This window comes from Desmodus rotundus, chromosome 1 (genome assembly GCF_022682495.2).
Source record: "Desmodus rotundus isolate HL8 chromosome 1, HLdesRot8A.1, whole genome shotgun sequence".
NCBI lineage: Eukaryota > Metazoa > Chordata > Mammalia > Chiroptera > Phyllostomidae > Desmodus > Desmodus rotundus.
The window spans coordinates 10,846,382-10,866,248 of NC_071387.1; the positions used below are offsets into that span (position 1 = coordinate 10,846,382).

At 54.8% G+C, this 19,867-nt stretch overlaps 1 protein-coding gene across 8 annotated transcripts in view; it reads right to left on the bottom strand.

Annotated features, from left to right (window-relative positions):
* Positions 1–19,867, bottom strand: part of DAB2IP (DAB2 interacting protein) — a 182,892-nt gene that overhangs the window by 106,083 nt on the left and 56,942 nt on the right. For 3 of the 8 annotated variants that reach the window (XM_053921059.2, XM_053921042.2, XM_053921034.2), the window contains exon 1: positions 12,542–12,788. The exons of 4 other annotated variants lie outside the window; for them this stretch is intronic. In XM_053921059.2, the coding sequence (XP_053777034.1) occupies positions 12,542–12,665 (124 nt within the window). In that variant the 5' untranslated portion in view covers positions 12,666–12,788. Of the gene's footprint in view, positions 1–12,541; positions 12,790–19,867 lie in introns of those variants that run through there. One more of the 8 variants, XM_053921050.2, reaches the window with a different exon arrangement.

Genomic DNA, 19,867 nt, shown 5'->3' on the forward strand with positions numbered 1-19,867 from the left:
ATTACATGCTTATGATGTTGTAATAAAAGATTTTGTAGACAAAAGGGGGTGTTATTTGTGCCAGCCCCTGTATCTCGGGACCCAGCGAGGGACATGAAGTTGTAATCTGGAAAAACGCCAGAGTGGATCACTTTGTGTTCTGGAATAGCCATCCGTGACTGCCCTAGGCACTTGGGCGGGGGGTGGGGGGGGGTGGGATCAGCACTAACACGGAGCTCACACTCCCTGCTGTGCCTGAGCCAACAGTCCTTTGCCTCTGACCCAGGAGCCTCGTGTCTGCTGCCAGCACCCATGAAACTCTACCAGGTGAGGTCGTTAGCTTGCCAGTGAGGTAGAATCTCCACCCCTCACAGCAATTAACAAAGTACATCAAAAGTACCTAGGGACAAATGTAACAAAACCAGTACCAGACTAAGAGACATTGAAGAAAATCTCAATAAACAGAAATATGTACCACATGGGAGGACTGGGAAGCCTCGGTATTGTTAAAAGATGGCATTTCTCCCCAAACTGATCTATAGATTCCATGCAGCCCCAGTCAAAATCCTAGAAGGCTTTTTGAAGACACTGACAAGCTCAATTTTAAATTTAGATAGCAACGCCAAGGACCTAGAATAGCCAAACAATCTGGAGAAAGAAGAAACAGGTTGAGAGACTTATATTACTTAGTTTCACGACATACTTTATAGTCTTGAAATATAGCTGAAGTAATCAAGGCTGCATGGTTTTAGCATAAGGATGGACACAGAGATCAATGAAACAGAGGAGAGGGCAGAAACAGTCTCACAGATACGGTCCATCGATTTTTGGAAAAAAGCATCAAGTCAATTGGTGGTAGAAAAAGATAGTTTTTTCAACAAATAGTGCTAAAACAACTGGATTTCTGTATGTAATAAAAATGGACCACTGGGAATCGTGGAGAAACAGATCTAAGAGGGACACTGACAGAGCCATATACTCGTATTTTTACCCTGAAACTTGACTCCTGAAGTAAGAAAAATCAGCTCTGACCTCAACAGGAAGAAACTGAGGTTCAGAAACAGCAAGCCTGAGAAAATGGTGAGCACACAGCTAGGAAACTCAGAGGCGGCATTCGAGCCCAGAACCTCTAAACCCAGAGGCTGTCCCATGATGAGAAAGGAGCCTCTGTGCAGACCAGTGAGAGGACCAAAAGGCCCAAGTCACCTGGGAATCTGAGCTTCCTCCCTGCCTTGGCTTCTCTCTGCCTTTCCAGGTCCTGTCCCAGCCTGGCTCGAAGGCAGAAAAGGATGCCTCGCTTGATGCCAGGCTTTCTTTCCATGATGTTGGGTGTGGGGAACAGTTGGCATCATGTGACTATGGAACTTCGATGCCTGTTATCTCTCAAATGAAATTGGATCCCAGTTCAAGTTATCTTTAAGTTCAGGATGTGGTGCAGTCAGTGGAGGTTGCCCACGGCTGCTAGGGGCAGGGGGCAGGGGGTGAGGTTCTGCTGGGAGAGAGGCATGCAGACAATCATATACAGTTGGGTTCAGGGCACCTCCCCCTGGCCGGAGAATCCTCAGTTGGAGCACTCAGCAGCTCCTCGGAGAGAAGAGAACATGGAGGGGTCAGGCTGCTGGTACTCGGCTGGAGGTGGGAGAACCAAGGAGATGCGTTCCATACCCATGCCCCCACCCTGGTTCTATACCAGGACCCTGCAGAGGCCTCTGCAAAAGGAGAGCGCACGGGTCCACTCCCTGGCCCCTGGCAGGCCTCCAGGGTAAGTCCTGCAAACGTTTCAGCCTCAGCGGTCACTGTTACCAGCTTTTCTTTACGCCCCTTTGGAGCCCCTAACAATTACCTTTGACCGTCTGTGCCTCCCATTCCTCACCCTGACATGCATCTCACTTTCAAAGAACCCCCAGCCTTCCAGAAAACTCCCGGTTTCCTGGTCACTCCAAAGATCAATTAAGTGGCCTGAAGGCTTCCTTCATCCCTGAGTGCCTTTTTCCTCCTTTGCTTTCTGAGGATCTGCAAGACCTTTAGTCTCACCTTCCCCATTTTATCCCTGAGTTTGCTCCTGCAACGCTCCGCTCTGCGGTGACAGGGCCTATTCCGCGGCCAGCATAGAGCTGGCGTTTATTCCGTGCCGCTGGATGGAATTCAGGAAAGCAAGGAGGTCCCAGGGTGTAGACACGTGTTTGCTCCTCTCTTCTGTGTGCAGTTTCGCTCTGTCTGATTTGAAACAGTGCAGCACCTCACACATGGAAGCACTTGCATATGTACGGTGAAGCACAAACGCACACATGGGCAGGCCACACGCCACCTTCAGGAGGCGGCCCGTCCCTGGAGAGAGGGTAGGAGGCTCCGGCTCCCTCTCACGGGTCTGCGAATTTTTGCCATAAAGGGCCAGAGAGTCAATATCTTAGGCGTCAATGACTCAACTCTGGTGACTTATAGTGAAAGCAGTCACAGACAATGTATGTAAATATATGTAAATGAATGGGCAGGGCTATGTTCCAGTAAAACTGACGGTCACAAACATTTGACTTTCAGATAATTTTCACATGTTGTAAAATACTATTCCTCTTTTGATTTTGGTTCCAATCCTTGAAAAACGTAAAAGCTGCCCATAGCCCACAGGTCATGCAAAACAAGCGGTAGCTGGATTCGACCTGTGGGTTGCACCGTGCCAACCCCTGCTGTACGCAAGTCCTTTTATTTCTAAGAAAGAGAAAAAGAACTAAGTATGGCCATGTGAACACTTGCTACCCCTGAGAGGCAAGTGCATGGGTGTCTGCAATATTATTTTCTATACTTTTTTATGCTTTCCAACATTTTAGAATTTCCAAAACATTCAAGGAGGGAAGGGAAAAGCCTGGAAATAACCCCCAAATGCACTCAGAGCTTACCACTGGGCAATGGAATTAAAGGTGAACTTAATTTCCTTCTCTTCTACAATGGATTTTATTGCTTTTCTAATCCTAGCAGTTGGAGGAGGAGGAGAGAAACACCAACGTAAGAATTATTTTTTTTTAAAAAAAAGAGATGGAGGGGTTTGGCCCATAACTGGTGGTCTCCTCTGGGGACAGTCGGTAGATATAACACGTGAGCTTCCTGGATAATGTCCTGGGAAGGGCTGCCCCACCCCCAGCCCCAGAGCTCCTGCTCCTTAAACTGGCCCTTCCCGCTGCCTGTGTGAAGGTCAAGTTCCCATCTCAGGAGAACCCAGAGGCGGCTACTGATGGGGGAGGGTGCACACGCCCCCAGACTGCTTGTCGCTAAACAAGCAACTCTGAGCAGGTTCCTAGACGCCAGGCGGAACTGAGACTGCGTGGGTGGTTAACGGGCAATCCCCGCTTCTCTCGGACCTCCATTCCCACCACACTTCCACACTGTCCAGCTCTGCGCTCTACCGCCACTATTGGACCTCTTGTGGACCCCAGTGCCATTCTCCTGAAGTTGCTCCCCAAAGGCACCCTGTCCAGTCGGGTGCCACTCCCACCCCTGCAAGTGGAGAGCCGGGGGCTGACCTGCTAGCCACGCCCACAGCACACTGGCCCCTCCCCAACCGCCTTCGCCATTCCAGAGGCCTTAAGCCACCACCAGTTCCCACTGCTGTCACTGTAAGGACCACCCCTGGACTCTCTCACCTGAGCCCCAGGCTCCCGTGTTCTGGAATTTCAGGAACCAGTTCGATTTTCGTAAATAAAAGGATGGGGGAGCATAATATGGGGCTGGACGGCATAGGACCACAGACTCCTTGCTTTGCCAAATATAATGTTAAACAAAGAATTATCACCGTCCTATATTTGATTAGAAAGCTGTTCTAGTCCCCAAGAGTCTAAAGACCATCATCACAGACTAAAGGAGAGCGACGCAAATGGGTTTCAATGAAGTGGATGCCATGGGAACGCCGCTGTGCTAGCTTTGCTGTTCTCATTTTCCCGCTGGTCAGGGAGAAAAGACGCCAGCACCACCAGCACTGACCTTCAGGTGGGGGGTGGCCTCTCCCATGAGTCACATCCTCCAAACTTCTCAGCTCTTCTCGACCTGCCTGCCCTCTGCCTCCTCGGACCCCACCCCTGTGGGATCCCTTCAGGATTCCCTAGGAAGCACCTGGCAGGGTCTCCAAACCCTGCATCATTTCTGGGTCCTCCAGGACACTACACTCCTCACAGGCCTGTTGCTGCCCCCACTCCCCAAAACTGCTCTGGTCCTTCTCCCCATCGCCCAGCTCAGACCCATACCTCTTGCACTGGACAGCCAGCATCGTTACCTGTGATCCTTGGTACCTACTCTCCCTCCCTCCCTTCTCCCTGCACCACGGCAGTCTGGCTTGCTGCTTGCTGCAAGTCATTCGCCTAAATCACAGCTCTGGTAAGGATAACGAGGCTTAAACATCCTCTACTCGGCACTCAGCTGCTGGGTGATGCCGAGCAAGTCACGGAACCAGTCTGGGCCTCAGTTTCCTCGTCTGCAAAATGGAGTGGATAACTATCTGTGAGAATGAGGATACAATGAAATGATGCACAACAAGGACTTAGAAGAGCACCTGGCACTGTGTCAGTGCTCAAAAAAATCCAAGCCATTGTTATTACAATGACTGTGATTTTCAAAATCCTCCCTTTGATTCCCGTGGCCTGATAGGGGGAGTCCCACCCTCTTGGCTCACCATTCAAGGCCCCGCCTACCATTTTGGTCATACCATCTGCTAACCTGATTATAGGACTCCCTTCCACGAGGCTTAGCTCCCTGACGGTGGGGGGCTGACCATACACTCCAGGGCCCCCCCAGCACAGAACTTGCAAACAGTAGGTGGCTTCACCAAAGCTCTGCTGCTCTGAACAAGCACGAGTGAGTGAAACAAGGAGCAGGCTCTGGGGGAAAGGAACGTCAGGGAGCCACCTGGGAGCTTCTGATCCCCACAGGCACTGCATTTCATCCCTAGATCGGCCCTGACGGAGCCGCAATTAACCCTTCAGGCTTTAGAGGAGCAGATAACGACAGTTCGCCCAGCCTCTAATGACAGCGTGTGCTCCCTCACGTCTATTGGTCAGAGGTGTTTCTGAGCCTAGAGATGTTTAGTGACTTATCTGAGCTCGCACAGCATTTGTGGTGCAGTTGGGGTTCACCTGGCCACACTCCTGAGGCAAACTCAGTCCCCGAAATAGAGGTATAAACAATTAGAAAACCACTTTTTCCTAAGACTACCCCAGACTGCCAATTTATTGGTTTCCAATCACCAAATCCAGGCTCCACAAATCCCCACACCCAGAGGGACACCAAGGAGCAGCCCCATACCTGGCTGCCTGGCTCCCACCGGTCTCACTCCCTCTGCCTCTCCCCTCTGCTCCTTCCTCCTCCGGGGACTTCAGGGAGGGGGCTGCAGAGCCTCACAGCCCCACATCTTCCTCCCGGAGCTCTGCCTTTTTCATTTCACAGCCATGTCAACACATCACCTCCGAGGGCCAAGAAAAAAGAAATAACAGCCCAGATGCCGACAGTGCTCTCCTGTCTGTCAGGGGAAGAGAGGAGGGAAATAAAAGCTAACAAGACTTCCAAGAGCAAAATCCCCAAACCTCCTCTTGGGTACCCAGCAGCTGTCAGAGCCAACACAGGAACCTGGCGAAGGGGGAAAACCCATCCTGAATAAAAGCCAGGCAGCTGTGGAGTCTGGGACTCACAGACCGAGCCCGCCTGCGTTTCCAAGGGCACGATGGGTGTGCTCACAGGCTCATCTATTCTGCTAATGTACAGGTGGTCTGTCTAGGCAGCAGAGCCAAGCCCGTCTTTTCTGAGGACCATGTCAACTTTTTTCCTTTTCATTATTATTATTTGGAGAGCTATTGAGATTCCCCTGGCTTCCTTATTTATGCAATCAGAGGAAATCGCAGCCCGGAGAGCCGCTCCCAAACTCGAGGCCATGTGGGCCATTTTCAGATGGATAATTAAATATTGAACAAACGCTGAAATGCCTCTACTGGCTCGGGATGGCTAAAAATAACCACCCTGCCACTCCGGCGAGGGCATCTCGGCCACTCATCCTCACATCGCCCTCCCAGCAACTGTCACAGCCAACCTTCCCAGGGAAGAGCGGAGGTGGCAGGGAGGAGGGAACAGACTCCCCAAACACCTACCCCACAAAAAACAGAACTTCGGCTCCCAGTAAGCTCTGAATGTTCCTGACCAGGAAATACTCTCCCTTTCCTGACATTTAACCAAGTGGCCTCAAGAGGAAGGGGCAGGGGAAATATTGCAGCCGTTCGTTGCTTTTCTGTTAAAAATAGTCAAAAGGCTTCATGTCATTTCTAAGCGAAACACATTTGTGGTCCAGGATGTGTCTAGTTACACGAGAGCCTCCCCCACTCCCACCCCCAAGAAGACCCAATAAGGAGCCTCCGTTTCCCTAGCTGGACCAATCTTAGGAAAAGCAACAAACAAAACCAAGAATGACATAGGATGCAAAGGTGTCTGGACTTCAGACCTAGGTCTCTCATTGACATCTTTAAGTGACCTTGGGCAAACAGCGCTGACTCTGTGGGCCTCAGTTTCCCCAGCTGTCAAGGAGAACAGGTAGCTTCCCAGTGCTGAGCTGAACTGCAAGAGGGCACAGGCCAATCTCTCCAACCTCCCCCGTCAGCAGCCAAGCAAAACAGGCTCCGATTCCTCCCTGTAACACCCGGTTTCAGTAATTACAGATGCAGGGGGGCAGACACAGAGCACCCGGGAATGGGGACTGTAAACGTGACCCACTGAGATCAAGGGCACACCGAGGGTCCATCCAGTCCTCTCGGAATTGCACCAACCAGTGAAAAGAAGCACTGGGCTTCTACATGCAGTTCGAAGGGGCCACTTTAGAGTCTGCTGGCCTCAGTGCCAACCTTGCCTCTTCAGGGAACGACTTTGCCACCTGAGCTCAGTTTCCTCATCTGGCAAAGGGGAGTGATGATAATCACCCCTACACCTCCTGAGAGGGTTGGTGAGTTCAAATGAGATATGAGATAATCAGGTGAAGCTCTTGGCACAGGGCCTGGCACACGGTCAGCTAGGTAAAAGGAAGCCATGATCTTCCTTACTATTAGAAGTGATGAGGATGGGCCAGAAACAAACACAAAGGCCCAGAGACCGACATTCAGCCAATGAACCGGGGTCTCTGGCCTCCATCCAGGACCTAGATAGCTCTGGGAAGTGGGTCTCAGCCTGGCTGCCCGTCTCCAGGGACTTCACACCAGGGGACACTGAACAGTCAGCACAAAGAGACTTGGTGGAGAAACGGGGCTGAGCCTGTAAGAACTGAGACCTGCCCAGGGAACGCACACGCCTGCAGACGTGACGGAGAACAGGATACAGAGGTGTGGGTCCTGGCAGAGGTTGGCCTGGGGGATCACCTGAGTCAGCCCAGGCAGGCAGAAGATCCACCCGGGAGAACTGACTGCCCCCTTCGCTCTGCCCACGCATGCCAACAAGGTCATTCCCCTGCCTCCTTCCTGAGTTATGGCCAGGACCGTGGGGGATGATGGTCAAGAACACTCGGTAGAGTCGCTGACAATGCAAATCAGACAGGAGAAGGAGATGGCCTTGTCTAAGCAGAGGCCTCACCACAGAAAGATCTGCCTGCCCACAGGAAGGTGAGGTGTGTGTTTACAAACTCAGGATCTGGAGTCGTAGAGCTGGGCTCCAGCTGCTGAGCTACGTGACGTCGGAAAAGGCTCCCACTCTCTGGACCCAGTCTCCTCATCTAGCAAGCGAGGATAATACCCGTATCCACGTCACCGGGTTGTTGCAAACATTAAATGAGGTGAGGCAAGTACAGAGTGAAGCTCACTGCCAGGCACTGAGTGGGCCCTCAGCAAACAGAAGCCATTTTTACTTTTCTTACATACCATGATGGGGAGTAGTGAGCCGCCCAATCCCTGAGGTATGTAAGGATGAGGAGGGCCTGGAGAAGCCAGGGTCAAGCCCCAAAGGAGAGATTGTGTCGCAGCAGGAACAGAGAAAGAGACAAGGAAGAAAAAAGGTGTATGTACAATTTCAGGGCGCATCCAAGTTAGGGGCAGAGAGCCAGGCCTTGGGCCCTTGGTGGGACATTTGAAGACTAGGGGGCCACAAGACACAACCAGCCCCCACCCTCAGGGCTATGCTCAGGCCTGTCCAGCCCACAGGGTCTGAGCTGTCACTCAGGGACCACTCAGTGGGTCTCACTGAAGCCAGGGTCCCCATGGAGACGTCCCAGCCCTGCCCTGCCCTCTGGTGGCACACGGGCCCTTCACTAGGCATTGCTGCCAGTTAGAAAGCAGCTGTGTCAAACCTGCACCCTTCCCAACTATGTCACCACCTTCCTGGGGCCGGGAGCCCTAGATTCCATACGTCACTGTCATGGTGGCCCCTCTGTGCCTCAGTGTCCCCATCTAGCCACCAGGGGTTGCATCATGCAACTGCTGAGGTGGAAGCCCTGGACGGGCACCACCACCTCAAGTGGTTGGCCCAGCCCTCCGGGGACCTTTGTGAGACCCTCCCGCCTGCATTCCTCAGTGTGCAGGTGGTCCTGAGAACCCCCTGCTGAGCCCCACAGACAGACTCCGGGAGGTCCTGAAAGGAAACGAGCGCAGGTGGAAAGAAGGAGGGGACCACACAGCAGCCCAGACACAGGGCTGCGCAATGGAGGGCTGTGTGGCCGCAGAGGGGGAATTGTCTCAGGAGAAAACATCCACCACGTTCCCAGCACCCAGCAGGCCTGGCATGTGGCTGGACCCCTGGAAATACTCAGATGAAGATGAGAAGAGAAGAATCAAAACCTCCCATGAGTATGAGTTATAGGCTTTCCAAGAGGTCTCCCCATTGACCCTGCTTGACAGATAGGGAAACTGAGGCCTTGGGATGTGCCCGAAGTCATACAATCAGCTTGTAGCTAAGCTGGGAGTAGAGCCCCTATCTCCCACTAACCATCACTCTGTACCCTCAAAAGCCCTTTGTGCCCCAGTACATCTCAATGCACCAGCAGCCTCCCACCCCCAACAGACTGGGGCTTGGCAAGGGCCAGGAGCACAAACCATTCATCCCACATGCCCCCAGTGCTCAGGCTGGAGCCCAGCACACAGTGGGTGCTCACGACATGCTTGCAGAATGAATGAATGGGCCTGACTTTATCCAGAGTGAAGAGGAAAACTTGCATCTCTCCCAGCAGTCCTGGGGAAACAGATCAGACAGACAAAGATTTGACCTTGGTGGGAAGGCACCCTGGCTGGTGACACCCTAATGGGAAAAGGACCCCTTCAAATCCATGGGCCATGCCCAGCCTTCAAGAGGACTTAGGGTCACAAAGCACAATGTGAATGGCGAAATGACCCTGCCATCCAAGGGTCACTGTTCCCAGCCTGCCTCTGGCCATTGTAAACAGCAGGTCTACTTTGCCCATTCTTCCGATGGGAAAATTGGGGCCCAGAGAAGGAGAGAGCCCTGCTGAGTCCAACCAGGAGGACTGCCAGCACTATCCCTCCCTTGGAGCCCTGCCAGGGAAGAGTCCTGCTCTAGGTCTACAGTGAGCCCCCCTCCCACCACGCCAGAGGGGCAACGGGGGATGGTGGGCAGGGAGCTTGCTCAGTGGTGGCAGCCTGGCCACAACCCTGTTTCCAGCCAGGCCAGCTGTTGTCCCCTACTGACGGCCAGCTCTTCCCTGTACTTTCCTGTTTCTGAACAAACACCTCCCACCCCGAGTGCTCAGTCATTGTCCTTCCTCAATAGTGGCAGAGGCCAGAATGGGTGTGGAGCAACAGCCTGACCAGGGTTGGGGTGCTGGGTCCCACCTCTTCCTCTGGGGTCTAAGGCCACTCCCATTGGGCCAAGCCTCTGTGCGTGGGAAGACGGAGGCCTGAGGTCAGAAGGGATGTGCTCACAGCCACAGCGTGGCTCCCACAACATAAGTTACAACCTGGGTAGGGGCGCTGCCCTCAGGAGGGGTGCTCCTAGCGGCAGAGTCAGGGATCTGGGGCTTCAGTGGAGGGAGGTCCATGGCTGCTCCAACCACCTCCTGCCTAGGTGGGCAAGAGGCTTCCAGCTTCCAGCCTCTCACAAAGCCAGGCAGCTCTCACCCCCCACCCATGACTCTGCATTATACAAGGCCCTTTATCAGGCCCCAACTACTATTCCAGCTCTCCCCCCTCCCCCACCCAAGCTCTTCCCCTACCCTAGGAGAAACTGTCTACAACATCTAAGACATTTTCTGTCTCCCCATCTGTGCACTGCTGTCCCTTCCGCCCAGGGTGAGAGCAACAATAGTTCGCACTCAACTGCTGCCTAAGTCCCAGGCAGCACGGGCTTCTGACTTGCTGTGCACTTGCCCTCATTTCTTACACAGCCTTGCCATCACTCTCCCCCTTTACCAGATGAGGCCACTGAGGCTTGGAGAGGTAACTGGCCAAAGGATAGTTTACTGCAGAGCTGGGGCTTGAACCTGGATCTCACTTAACCACTCCCTCTGCAGAGGGAAACCCCATCTATCTTATGAGGTCCAGTCTAAATGTCACCTCCTCTGTGAAGGTCTCCCTGATTTCCCCAGTTGTAACTTCGGTTTAGAGACAGTCTCCTCCCCACTCCCTGCAGGCTTCAAGTTCCTTCTAGGTTGAGACATAATGCAGGGCCTCCTGATTGTCTCCGGCCAGTCAGCTGAGCAGAAGGGGGGTGTTTCAGTCCTCTCTGTGCCTCTGTGGTCAGGGATAGAGCCAGGCTGAAGTGAAGAGTGGAGGGAAAGGTCATTCAGGGCACTGAGCAAGGGGGGTGGGGGGTCGGTGAGATGGGTACAGGAAGCCTGCGGGGGGGGGGGGGGGGGGGGGGCGGGCGTGCCGAGCCTTACTGGGCATTTGTACAACTACCGTTTCTCACAGCATGAACTCCTTTTCTCACGGAATCCTCCACGTACTAGTAGTCCCTTTTACAGTTCAAGAAACTACCGGGAATACTCAGAAGAGGGAAGTAACTTGCTCAGAGTCACAGTGCTTGAACCCAGTCTCGCAGACCAAACCTGCAGAACAGACTAGCCAGATGCCACTTCAAGAAAGGCAAGGGGCCCTGCCGGAGCGGCTCCCTCGGTTGCGCGTCATCACACAAAGTGCCCCAGTCGGGGCACATGCCTGGGTTTCCGGTTTAGGGCACATGCGAGAGGCAACTGATCAATGTTTCTGTCTTGAGTTGACGTTCCCCTCCCTCTCTTTCTCCCTCCCTTTCCCTCTCTCTACAAATAAATATATAAAATCTTTTTAAAAAAAAAAAAGAAGAAGAAAGACAAGGGTAGGGGATGGATCACATGCCCTGAGAGACTCTTGAGGACTGAACTTCCAGCCTCAACTTGAACCCTTCCAAGCATGGGGAACTCACTACTTCAGGAACTACCTACTTACTGAGGAAGCCTAGATATTGTGGCTCAGCCCTGACCGTGGGAAAAGTCTCCCACATACTGGGCGGGGAGGCGGGGGAACTAGCTGAGCATTTACTGCTCTCCTGCTTCATTTACGGTCAAAATGACAAGAAAACTGAAGTTCATGGGAAACGCCACAGGGCCCAGGCCATACAACCACACCTGGAGGGGTGGGGATTTGACCTCAGGTCTGCCAGATTCCAAGCACGGATTTGCTCAAACGTGGAGCCAGCCTTCCCCATTCCCAAGACAACCTGATGGTGTAAATTGGGCCCAGGTGCCTGCTGGGTGCTATCAACCTCCTTCTTCCCTCCCACTATGGGCACCTCAATGGGCCTGAGCCTTTGCCACGGACTCGGGCCTCCCAGGCAGCTTCCAAGAGCTCCTCCTTCCAGGGGGCCTCCCCGCTCCCTCCCACCCAGCAATGGAAGGAAGTACACCTCCCCCAACCCGGGCCAGAAGGCAGCCCCCTGAATCACACTCGTTTCCAGCTGAGGATCCTGTTACTGGAAAAAGAAAATGCTGCTCCAACGTCCCCCTCCTCCCCCTCCTCCCCATCCAGCCTTTAGGGTTTGAAAAGAGAGAAACTCTTTTCAAAGGAGGTGGTGCCCACCCACTGGGAGGGGTCCCAGATAAATCCTACAAGCCTAGGCTCCTTTGAAAAGAAGGACCCTAGGAACAGGGTCTCCTGTAGTCCAACACCTGTCCCTCCACCCAAGAGGTGGAGGAGCCTGTTAAGTCCCTGAGGAAGGGATGTGGGGGTGGCGGCTAAGCTGAGAGGCCAGGGCAGCGAAGGCAAGGTAAGGTAAAGCAGAGATCCACTCAGCTTTATTGCCCAACTGCTGAGTAAACTGAGGCACAGTGGGGCAGAAGGTGGAATCTCAGAGGTGGAAGAAAGAGACCCCAGACTGCGATGTCCCCCTTCCCTGACCTTGGCATAAGAGGAGACACTGGTGCCTCCGTTTCCCCACTGATGGTGGAAAATGAGAGAGCAGCTGGGGAAATAGAGATCAAGCAGACACAGCAATGGGCAACTACAAGGGGCAGAGGAGGGAGCCCCGGGTAAAAAGAAGGATCCCGGGTCCCTGGCACCCCAGAGCATCAGGTGGTGAAGTGGCGGTAAGGAGGGCCTAGGGGTCAGGGGTCAGGGGTCGGGGTGGCGCCTACCCCTGGCGGGCCGGGTCCGGCTGCGGGAGCGGCTCCTCTGTCGCTGCAGCCGGGGCCGCCGCAGCAGCCGGTAGTAATAGGAGGGCCTCCCGGTGCTCTTCCTGGTGCTGCCGCCCGCGGACATGCTGCCGCCCGCCGGGCACGGGGCCGGGCCTGGGCGCGCTCACACGGGCCCCATCACCCGCTCCGGCCGGCCCGGCGGGCGTCCCAGTGTTTCCCCGCGCTCGCTGCTGGTGCTGCCGCTGTCGAGGCCAAGGCTGCCCCACAAAGTCTCTCAAACTCCTCCTCCTGCCCCCGCCCTCCCCGGAGCAGCCGGCCCCGCTGCGGGGGCCAGGGACCGGGGCCGGGCTGGCACCGGCCCGAGAAGTCAGTGCGGGAGAAATCCCGGCCTGGAGTCTGAGAGGCGAGGCAGCCTGGAGTGACCCGGGACCCCAAGGCAGGTCCCCAGGAGGGGGTCTTCGCCTCCGCGCCCACACCTGAGCAACGCTGCCCAACCTCGGCGCGCACCCGGAGCCCCATTCTGCCGTCCGGTGCAGATGGTGCACACCCGCAAGTGTGCGCTCCCGGGCACTGGTCAGGGAGCAAGGCGCAGCCAGGCGGGCACTGTGTTCCGGAGCCCATCACCTTCAATGAGGGTCCAAAGGGGGCCCGATTCTGGCACAAGTGCACTAGGCTGCGTATCGACCCACAAACACACTATTCCGCTGGCCCCTGCCCGAGCCAGGTTAAAAAGACTTCCTTTCATGCGAGATATTTGCCTAGTCTTTACATTTTAAAAACTGTCCTGTTTGATAAATATCTTGTACCATTAAAATTATGGTGTGTATTTCCAACACACAAAGGAGAGCAAACATAATGAACACCTGTGTATCGAGCAGGGTTTGGCCAAATCTGAACATCTTGCCCCCTTTGGTGTGGACCCACCCCAAATAAAACCCTGCAGATGCTGTGAAGCCCGCTGCCCCCGGGCATTTACGGCAGCTCTGGCAGGACTGTGAGCAAGGCAGAGCAACCCCTGCCCTACTTACTACAGGGGTGAAAAACCAAGGCTGGGAGAAGGGAGGGTGCCAGCTAGCTCTACTGTACCCTACTAAAAACCTTTCTCCACGTCACTCCCTCCCCAGCTCAAGAACTTTCTGTGGCTCCCCAGTGTCCCAAAGCAACAAGTCCAAACACAACCTCCCTTGGTATTTGAGGTTCCAACTCTCTAGTTCCAACCAAACCACCATCCAGCCCCTGCTGCTATTCCCCTACTTCTCACTCTTCTTTGCTCTACTCCCAGAACAGACTGCCCTCCCACCTGCTTTGTCCAGCCAAAGTCCATACTTCTAGGGCCCACCTCCTCTAGCCTTCCCTTACCATCCTGGCCCGTGGCGGCCTCTTTCTCTCTGTACAGCTCTCCTTAGTCCACACAGCAGCATTTATCTTTGAACTTTTTCTGCCAACCACCTGCCTGAGCTCCATCCTCTCAAGGACAGAAAGGGAAACTGAGGCCCTGACAGAAAGGTCTGATGTGCCTCAGTCACCGGGAAAGTGAGCAAAGGCAAGTGGTCTGAGCCTGGGATCCCAACACAGTCTCAGGGGTGTGTTTGTGGGAGAGTCACCCTTGGGTGCCCGAGGCAGTCTGTTAGCCCTCGTCCAGGACAGCGAAAAAGGTAGGGCACTGGAGGGGCGGGGCAGTCTGGGCAGGAATCCAGGCCGGGTTTTGCACCTCACAAGGGTAGCCCCCCTCCAGTTCTCGCTCAGCCAGGGGGAGGGCCCCCCTGTCCGGAGAAGCCTGGATCACAGCTGGAAGCCAGGCGCCTTCCCAGGACCAGGGGGGAGGGGCACAGGGGTAGTGCTCCTCCAAACCCAGGCTGGGTTACCCAAAGCTGCCTGCTCCCCTGGCTCCTCTCCCCAGAGCCCAGGTCAGTCCCTCAGGAAAATGGAAAACCACAGGGCTGGCATCCCATTGGCCCCCTTTGGGTTGAGCCAGCGGTTTTCAACCAGTGTGCTGCAATACCTGACTATTAGACAGGGGCACTGGCCGCTTTCCCTTAGATTGTCAAATTTTAAAAAATGACAACAGCCAACACAACAGTAGTCGTCCAGTGTGAGTAAATGAAAAGTATACCTATTATTTTTGTCAGATCGAAAAAATATATACCTTTTGGTGCGCTGCAGAATTTTAGTAATTAGTTTATGTGTGCCATGAGATGAAAAAGGTTGAAAGTCACTGGGGTAAGCATTGCTCTGGCTTATTCTCCACAGTAGACATTGCCAGAAGCATCTTTTACAGGTGCAGAGGGTCCGGGGAAGAGCCAGACCCTGTCCCTCGGTCCAGAGGCAAGTAGTGAGTCTTTACAGCACCCGGGTGGGGCTCCCACAGCCACCTGCCCACCCTCGACATTTCCAGGAATAAATAACCCCCACCGCTAGGTCCACCAGTGCTGAGTGGGTACAGAGTTCCCAGGAAGTCTGGATCAGGGTAGAGGCAACAGTCCTCTCTTCCTAGGGCCTGGCGTTCAGCTGGACCAGTTTCCTTCCCAAAGCAGGAATTTTCCCATCTGCCAGGTTCTGGCCTTCCTGCCAGCTGAATGAACAGTGGTTGGGACTAGTGTTCCTGGCTTAGGGCCCCCGACAAGTAGATTTAGGTATGTGGGTGTGGAGGGACGGGGACTCAGTCAGGAACTCCGGATCTCATCTGTAAATAGTTAGGCTCTAAAAGTCTGGTATGGTTTCTCTGCTTACACTTGGGTTTCTCAAGTCCTTCTCTGTGCCTTAGTTTCCCTGCCTACTAGGAGAAGCTGTGGGCCCCCAACCTATCTGCCTTGTGGAGGGAGGAGGGTCAGCTAATGAGGAGGAAGAAGCTTCTGCACCCCAGGCCTTGGGATTGGGTGGGCATTGTCAACAACCCAAGATGGACTTCTCCACATGGCAGGTACCAAGTAGGTACCAGCTGGGGTCTGAGCAGGAAGGGGCAGGGCAGGAGCTAGGAGAGAGGGGCCTGGGCTCCCTGCCCCTCCTCCTGGCTCAGGAACCCCCAGGGTGGGCAGGCAGACAAAGGCTGCTCCCTGCAAGCCCAACAGAGCATCTGGAATCAATCCTGCTGCGGAACAAGCCACTCACCCCCTCCCGCTGCCCCTGTGGCCTCTCCTCCCTTTAAACAGAAGCAGGCCACCATCCAGAGAATGCCTAGACTAGAGGAGGGGCACCTGAGAATGCCCCCACCACTGCCACTTCCACTGCTGCTACAGACCCCTCCCAGGTCCTGCTGGGCCCCCAGGACTGACACAGCCTGTTAGTGGTCTGGCCTCCAGGGGCTTCTGGAACAGGCCCAGCTCCCATCTCCCCCATGTGCTGCTTTGTTGAGGGGGGGATGTCAAGGCTTAGCCTCCATACCCCTGAGCCTCCAAATCACCCCCAGTCATTACAAGTGCATATTTCTGGGTTTCCCCCAAGACTCTTGATTCAGTGGGTCCAGGTAGGGCCTGGAATTCTGCGGGATAAATCTGATCTGGCCTGACCCCAACCACCACCACCTTCACCGACCCTCCAAAGCCTCCAAAAGAGAACTTCCACAGCACCCAAAGGGGCCCAGCTCTGTCACAGAGCACCCATCTCCCCTTGGGCCCCCACCCATCCACCCAATCTGTCATCTGCTCCCAGCCTCCAAACGCTGCATACTCATTCCCACCTCCGGCCTTTGCCCTGTTGGTCCAATGGCTGCTGTGAAGCTCTCCCCTCTGCAGCCATCTGGTGAAAGCCTCCATGTCCCTCAGGACCCAGCTCAAAAATCCCCTTATTAAAGAAGTCTGAGCCCCAACAAGAGACACTCCCCAACCCCACCACACTCCACCAGTCATTTGAAGAATGAGGACACAGGAGAAGATCGGGCAGGGACAGACCCACAGAACTTCCTTCTGGACAGAGCGCCATCAGCCCCTGGGTGTCTGGGGGAGAACTGCACCCTGCTGGGAAGGAGGCGGCGGGCGGCCTGAGAGCAGGGTGGGAGTCCAGGTAAGCCAGAGGCCAGGCCGGGGCTGGGTCAGGAGGGGCACGCGCGCAGGCGTGGCGGCCAGCGCAATGCAGTCTCACATGTTGCTGGGGGTGTTAGGGTGACAGGCAGTGAGGAAGGAGCAAAAAGCCTACTGTCAGAATTACCTTCGAAAAGACTCAAATCGCCCATAAAGGGCAGTTTTTCCTCCAGTATTAGGGCAGATCACCCATTTCCTCAACTGAGTGCAAAGCAGAAGGGCCTGGCCTCTCCTGGGGGGCCCTTTTGCACAGCAGGAAACAGGAGCAACAAGCACCAGTTATCTAACACCAGACCACCCCCCCCCACCTCCCCCCAGCCCCTGCCAGGGAGGAGAGATGCTTACGCCTGGAGGGGCCACAGAAATCCAAGACTGCTAACACAGGAAGGTGACGAGTGTGGCCTGGGAGGGTCTGTCGGGGGGTGGAGTTTGAATTTAATGCTAATAGACCTTATTCAGCCTTTACTGTGTGCCAGACCCTGTCTGCAGCATTTTATGAACGTTCTCTCATTTCATTTCACAACAATCCCGAGGCAGATGGTTACCATGTTCATTTTACAGAAAACAATGGAGGCACAGAGAGGGTAAGTAAGTTCCCCAAGGTCACACAGCTTGCACTAAGAGTCAAGCAAGCTGGAAAGAGCAAAAGTCTTAAGATTGAACAGGACTTAATGCAGGGATGGAGGAGGGGCAACAGCCTTAAAAAACAGCTTGGACAAAGAACGGGAGGAGGTGAAGAGGGACTGGAATCCTAGCAGGGGAAACACTGGAGCCCACACCAGGCCCCACACAATGGGTGTCTGGAGGACTAAGACCCGTCAGGCTTCCTGTCAGGACAAGGTGGGCAGTGGTGTCCAGGGGAAGTCCCCAGCCAGGCAGCCCTGTACACATCCGCCTCCCAGGCAGAGCTCAACCTTGGAGTCACCGGAGCCCTGGGCAGGGGATGCTGTGGGATCATTCATGCTTAAGATCATGGGTCTCTGCTCAGGGAGGTGGCCCGTCTGGCAGGCAATGACAGCTTCCTGAGTCCACTGTTCATCCGGGAATGAGGCTGGACCAGGAGTAGGGCCTTCACTCAGGAGATGGGGAAGGCTGGAGCAGGGGCTCACTCCCCAGATCGGAAGATGCAGACAAGCCCTGGGAGGTCACACCCAAGGCCCAGCCAGGCATCCACTGCTTCCACTGTCCCACCCCCACCCCCTAGGAACTTCTTCTATAAAGCCACCAACGAATTTAATGATTTAATGACATCCTTCGAAGAAAGACCCAGTCAGGGCCAGGATGACCCGGGGCTTGGATGGCTCTGCCCTGCTCAACAGAGGCGGAACTGGAGCATCAGTCAAGCGTGGACATTCCAATATACACAGACAGAGCCTCAGGGAGTGGGAGTGGTTTTTAAATCAAGTCACCCAAACCTGGGCTGAGGATAAGGCCTTGGCAGAGGTCAGGGCTCTGACGGAGGCAGAAGGACACTGGACAGAGTCGCTGTGTAACTCAGAGAAAGCCCCTTGATGTCTCCGGGCCTCGGAGAGGTGATATCTCTGCCCAGCCCACCTCCACGGATTCCATCAGGATCTAGGCATCTCTCTCTGTCCAGAAAGGAGGGCTATATCTCCCTTGCACCTGTCAATAGCCAGTCATAAAATCCTGGGCTGTCAGGGCTAGAAGGAATCGTCAGAGTAGATGATGGACTGGAGAAGCTGAGGCCCCACAGGACAGCCGCTCGCCTGGAGGACCCTGGCCAATGCCTGGCAAGCTGGGGACCTGGCATCAATTCTCCAGTCTTCAAGGGTCTCCTTGCCCCTTCCATCCAGCACAAGCCTACCTCATCACCCCGTGCAGCTGGGAAGTGAGGCCAGGAAAGGGGGTGACTGGCCCGAGGTCACATGTGGGAGCTGGGGGTTAGTCCCAAACAGAACTGCCAAGACCCACTTTCCCCCTAATTGCCTGGACCACCCCTCTCAGAACACCTGATACATCCTGCCCACAGGTACCCTGGGCTACCCCTCCAAAACAGCTGCCTGCAAAGTCCAAGGCTCCAATCCTGTGACTAGGGGAGGCTGGGATCCAGTCTCCAGGCCCCAGCCTGGCCCTTCCTTCCACACCCCCACACTAGCAGCCAGCATTTCGGCCCAGATGGCCAGGCCTGGAGCCACTCTCTTCATGTACTTCCTCCCCCTGCCCCTGACCCAGAAATGATGCCAAGCTCCAGGTGGGCCCCTAGCCCTCCTTCTCCCGCCCAGGCCTGGGGCGGTGCCTCCAAGTCTCCAGGTTTCTTCCTCCCCTTCCAGTTGAGGGGCCTAGACAGCTCCACGCCCACTAGGCCACCAGAGGGGTTGACATATGGTCCCAGTGTGAGGTCAGAGAGCCCCTTCCCTTCCCAGGCAGGCCTGCCTGGTCATCTGTGAACCATTTCGTGACTGGCACTGGCCTGGGTTTCAGGGGCACAGACCTTACTTACTCAGTCCCAGCAGATCCCACTGAGGAGGACAGATGAACTGGCCCAGTAGCCAGCTCCCAGGAAGGAAGCCGATGGAGTGTGGGATTGGCAGTCAGGAACCAGAACCTTGGCTGTGTGACTCCAGATTAGTGCCTTCACATCTCTGTGCCTCTGTTTCCTCAACTATACAATAGGCATGCTAATACTTATATTTTGTGAGGTTGTAGAAAGTCAAAGAGCACAGTGAATCAAAGTCCTGTGTATAACTGATCGACATCTGCCCCATCCAGGCTATTTCTTTTCCCACTAATCTGTGGGCTCCCTGAGAGCAGGCCAGCCAGAGCTGGTCAGCAGTCACCAGCCCAGAGCAGGCTCTCAGTAAGACTGGCTGAGAGAGATAGTGGCAGCATTTGGGAAGTGTGGCTGAGCCCATCTGATCTGAATTCCACACTGAGAAAATTTGGAGGAAGAAGTCCTGGAAGGCTTCCTGGGGGAAGAGACATTGGCATTGAACTAGAAGGTTGAGTTACCTGCATAGAGAGCAAAGAAGTGTATTCTTGGATGGGGAGACAGCATGACAAAGGCCCAGGGGTGGAAACCAGCTGAAGGCATCTGCAGAATTCTGTGGCTGGAGGAGAGGATGGAGTGATCCCTGGAGAGCAGGCTGTGCAGGGTGTGTGAGGGGTGAGAATGGGGAAAAAGATGGGGAGATAGGTCCAAGTGGGGTGAGGCCAAGGCAGCCCCTTAGCAAGGGGAGAAGTAAAGTGCTAAGGAAGGACCCCTGGCCTGGGAGGCCGAGGATCTGGGCTCCAGGATGAGCGCTCCTGCTGTGTGGCTACAGGACTTTGACTAGGTCACAACCCTCTCAGA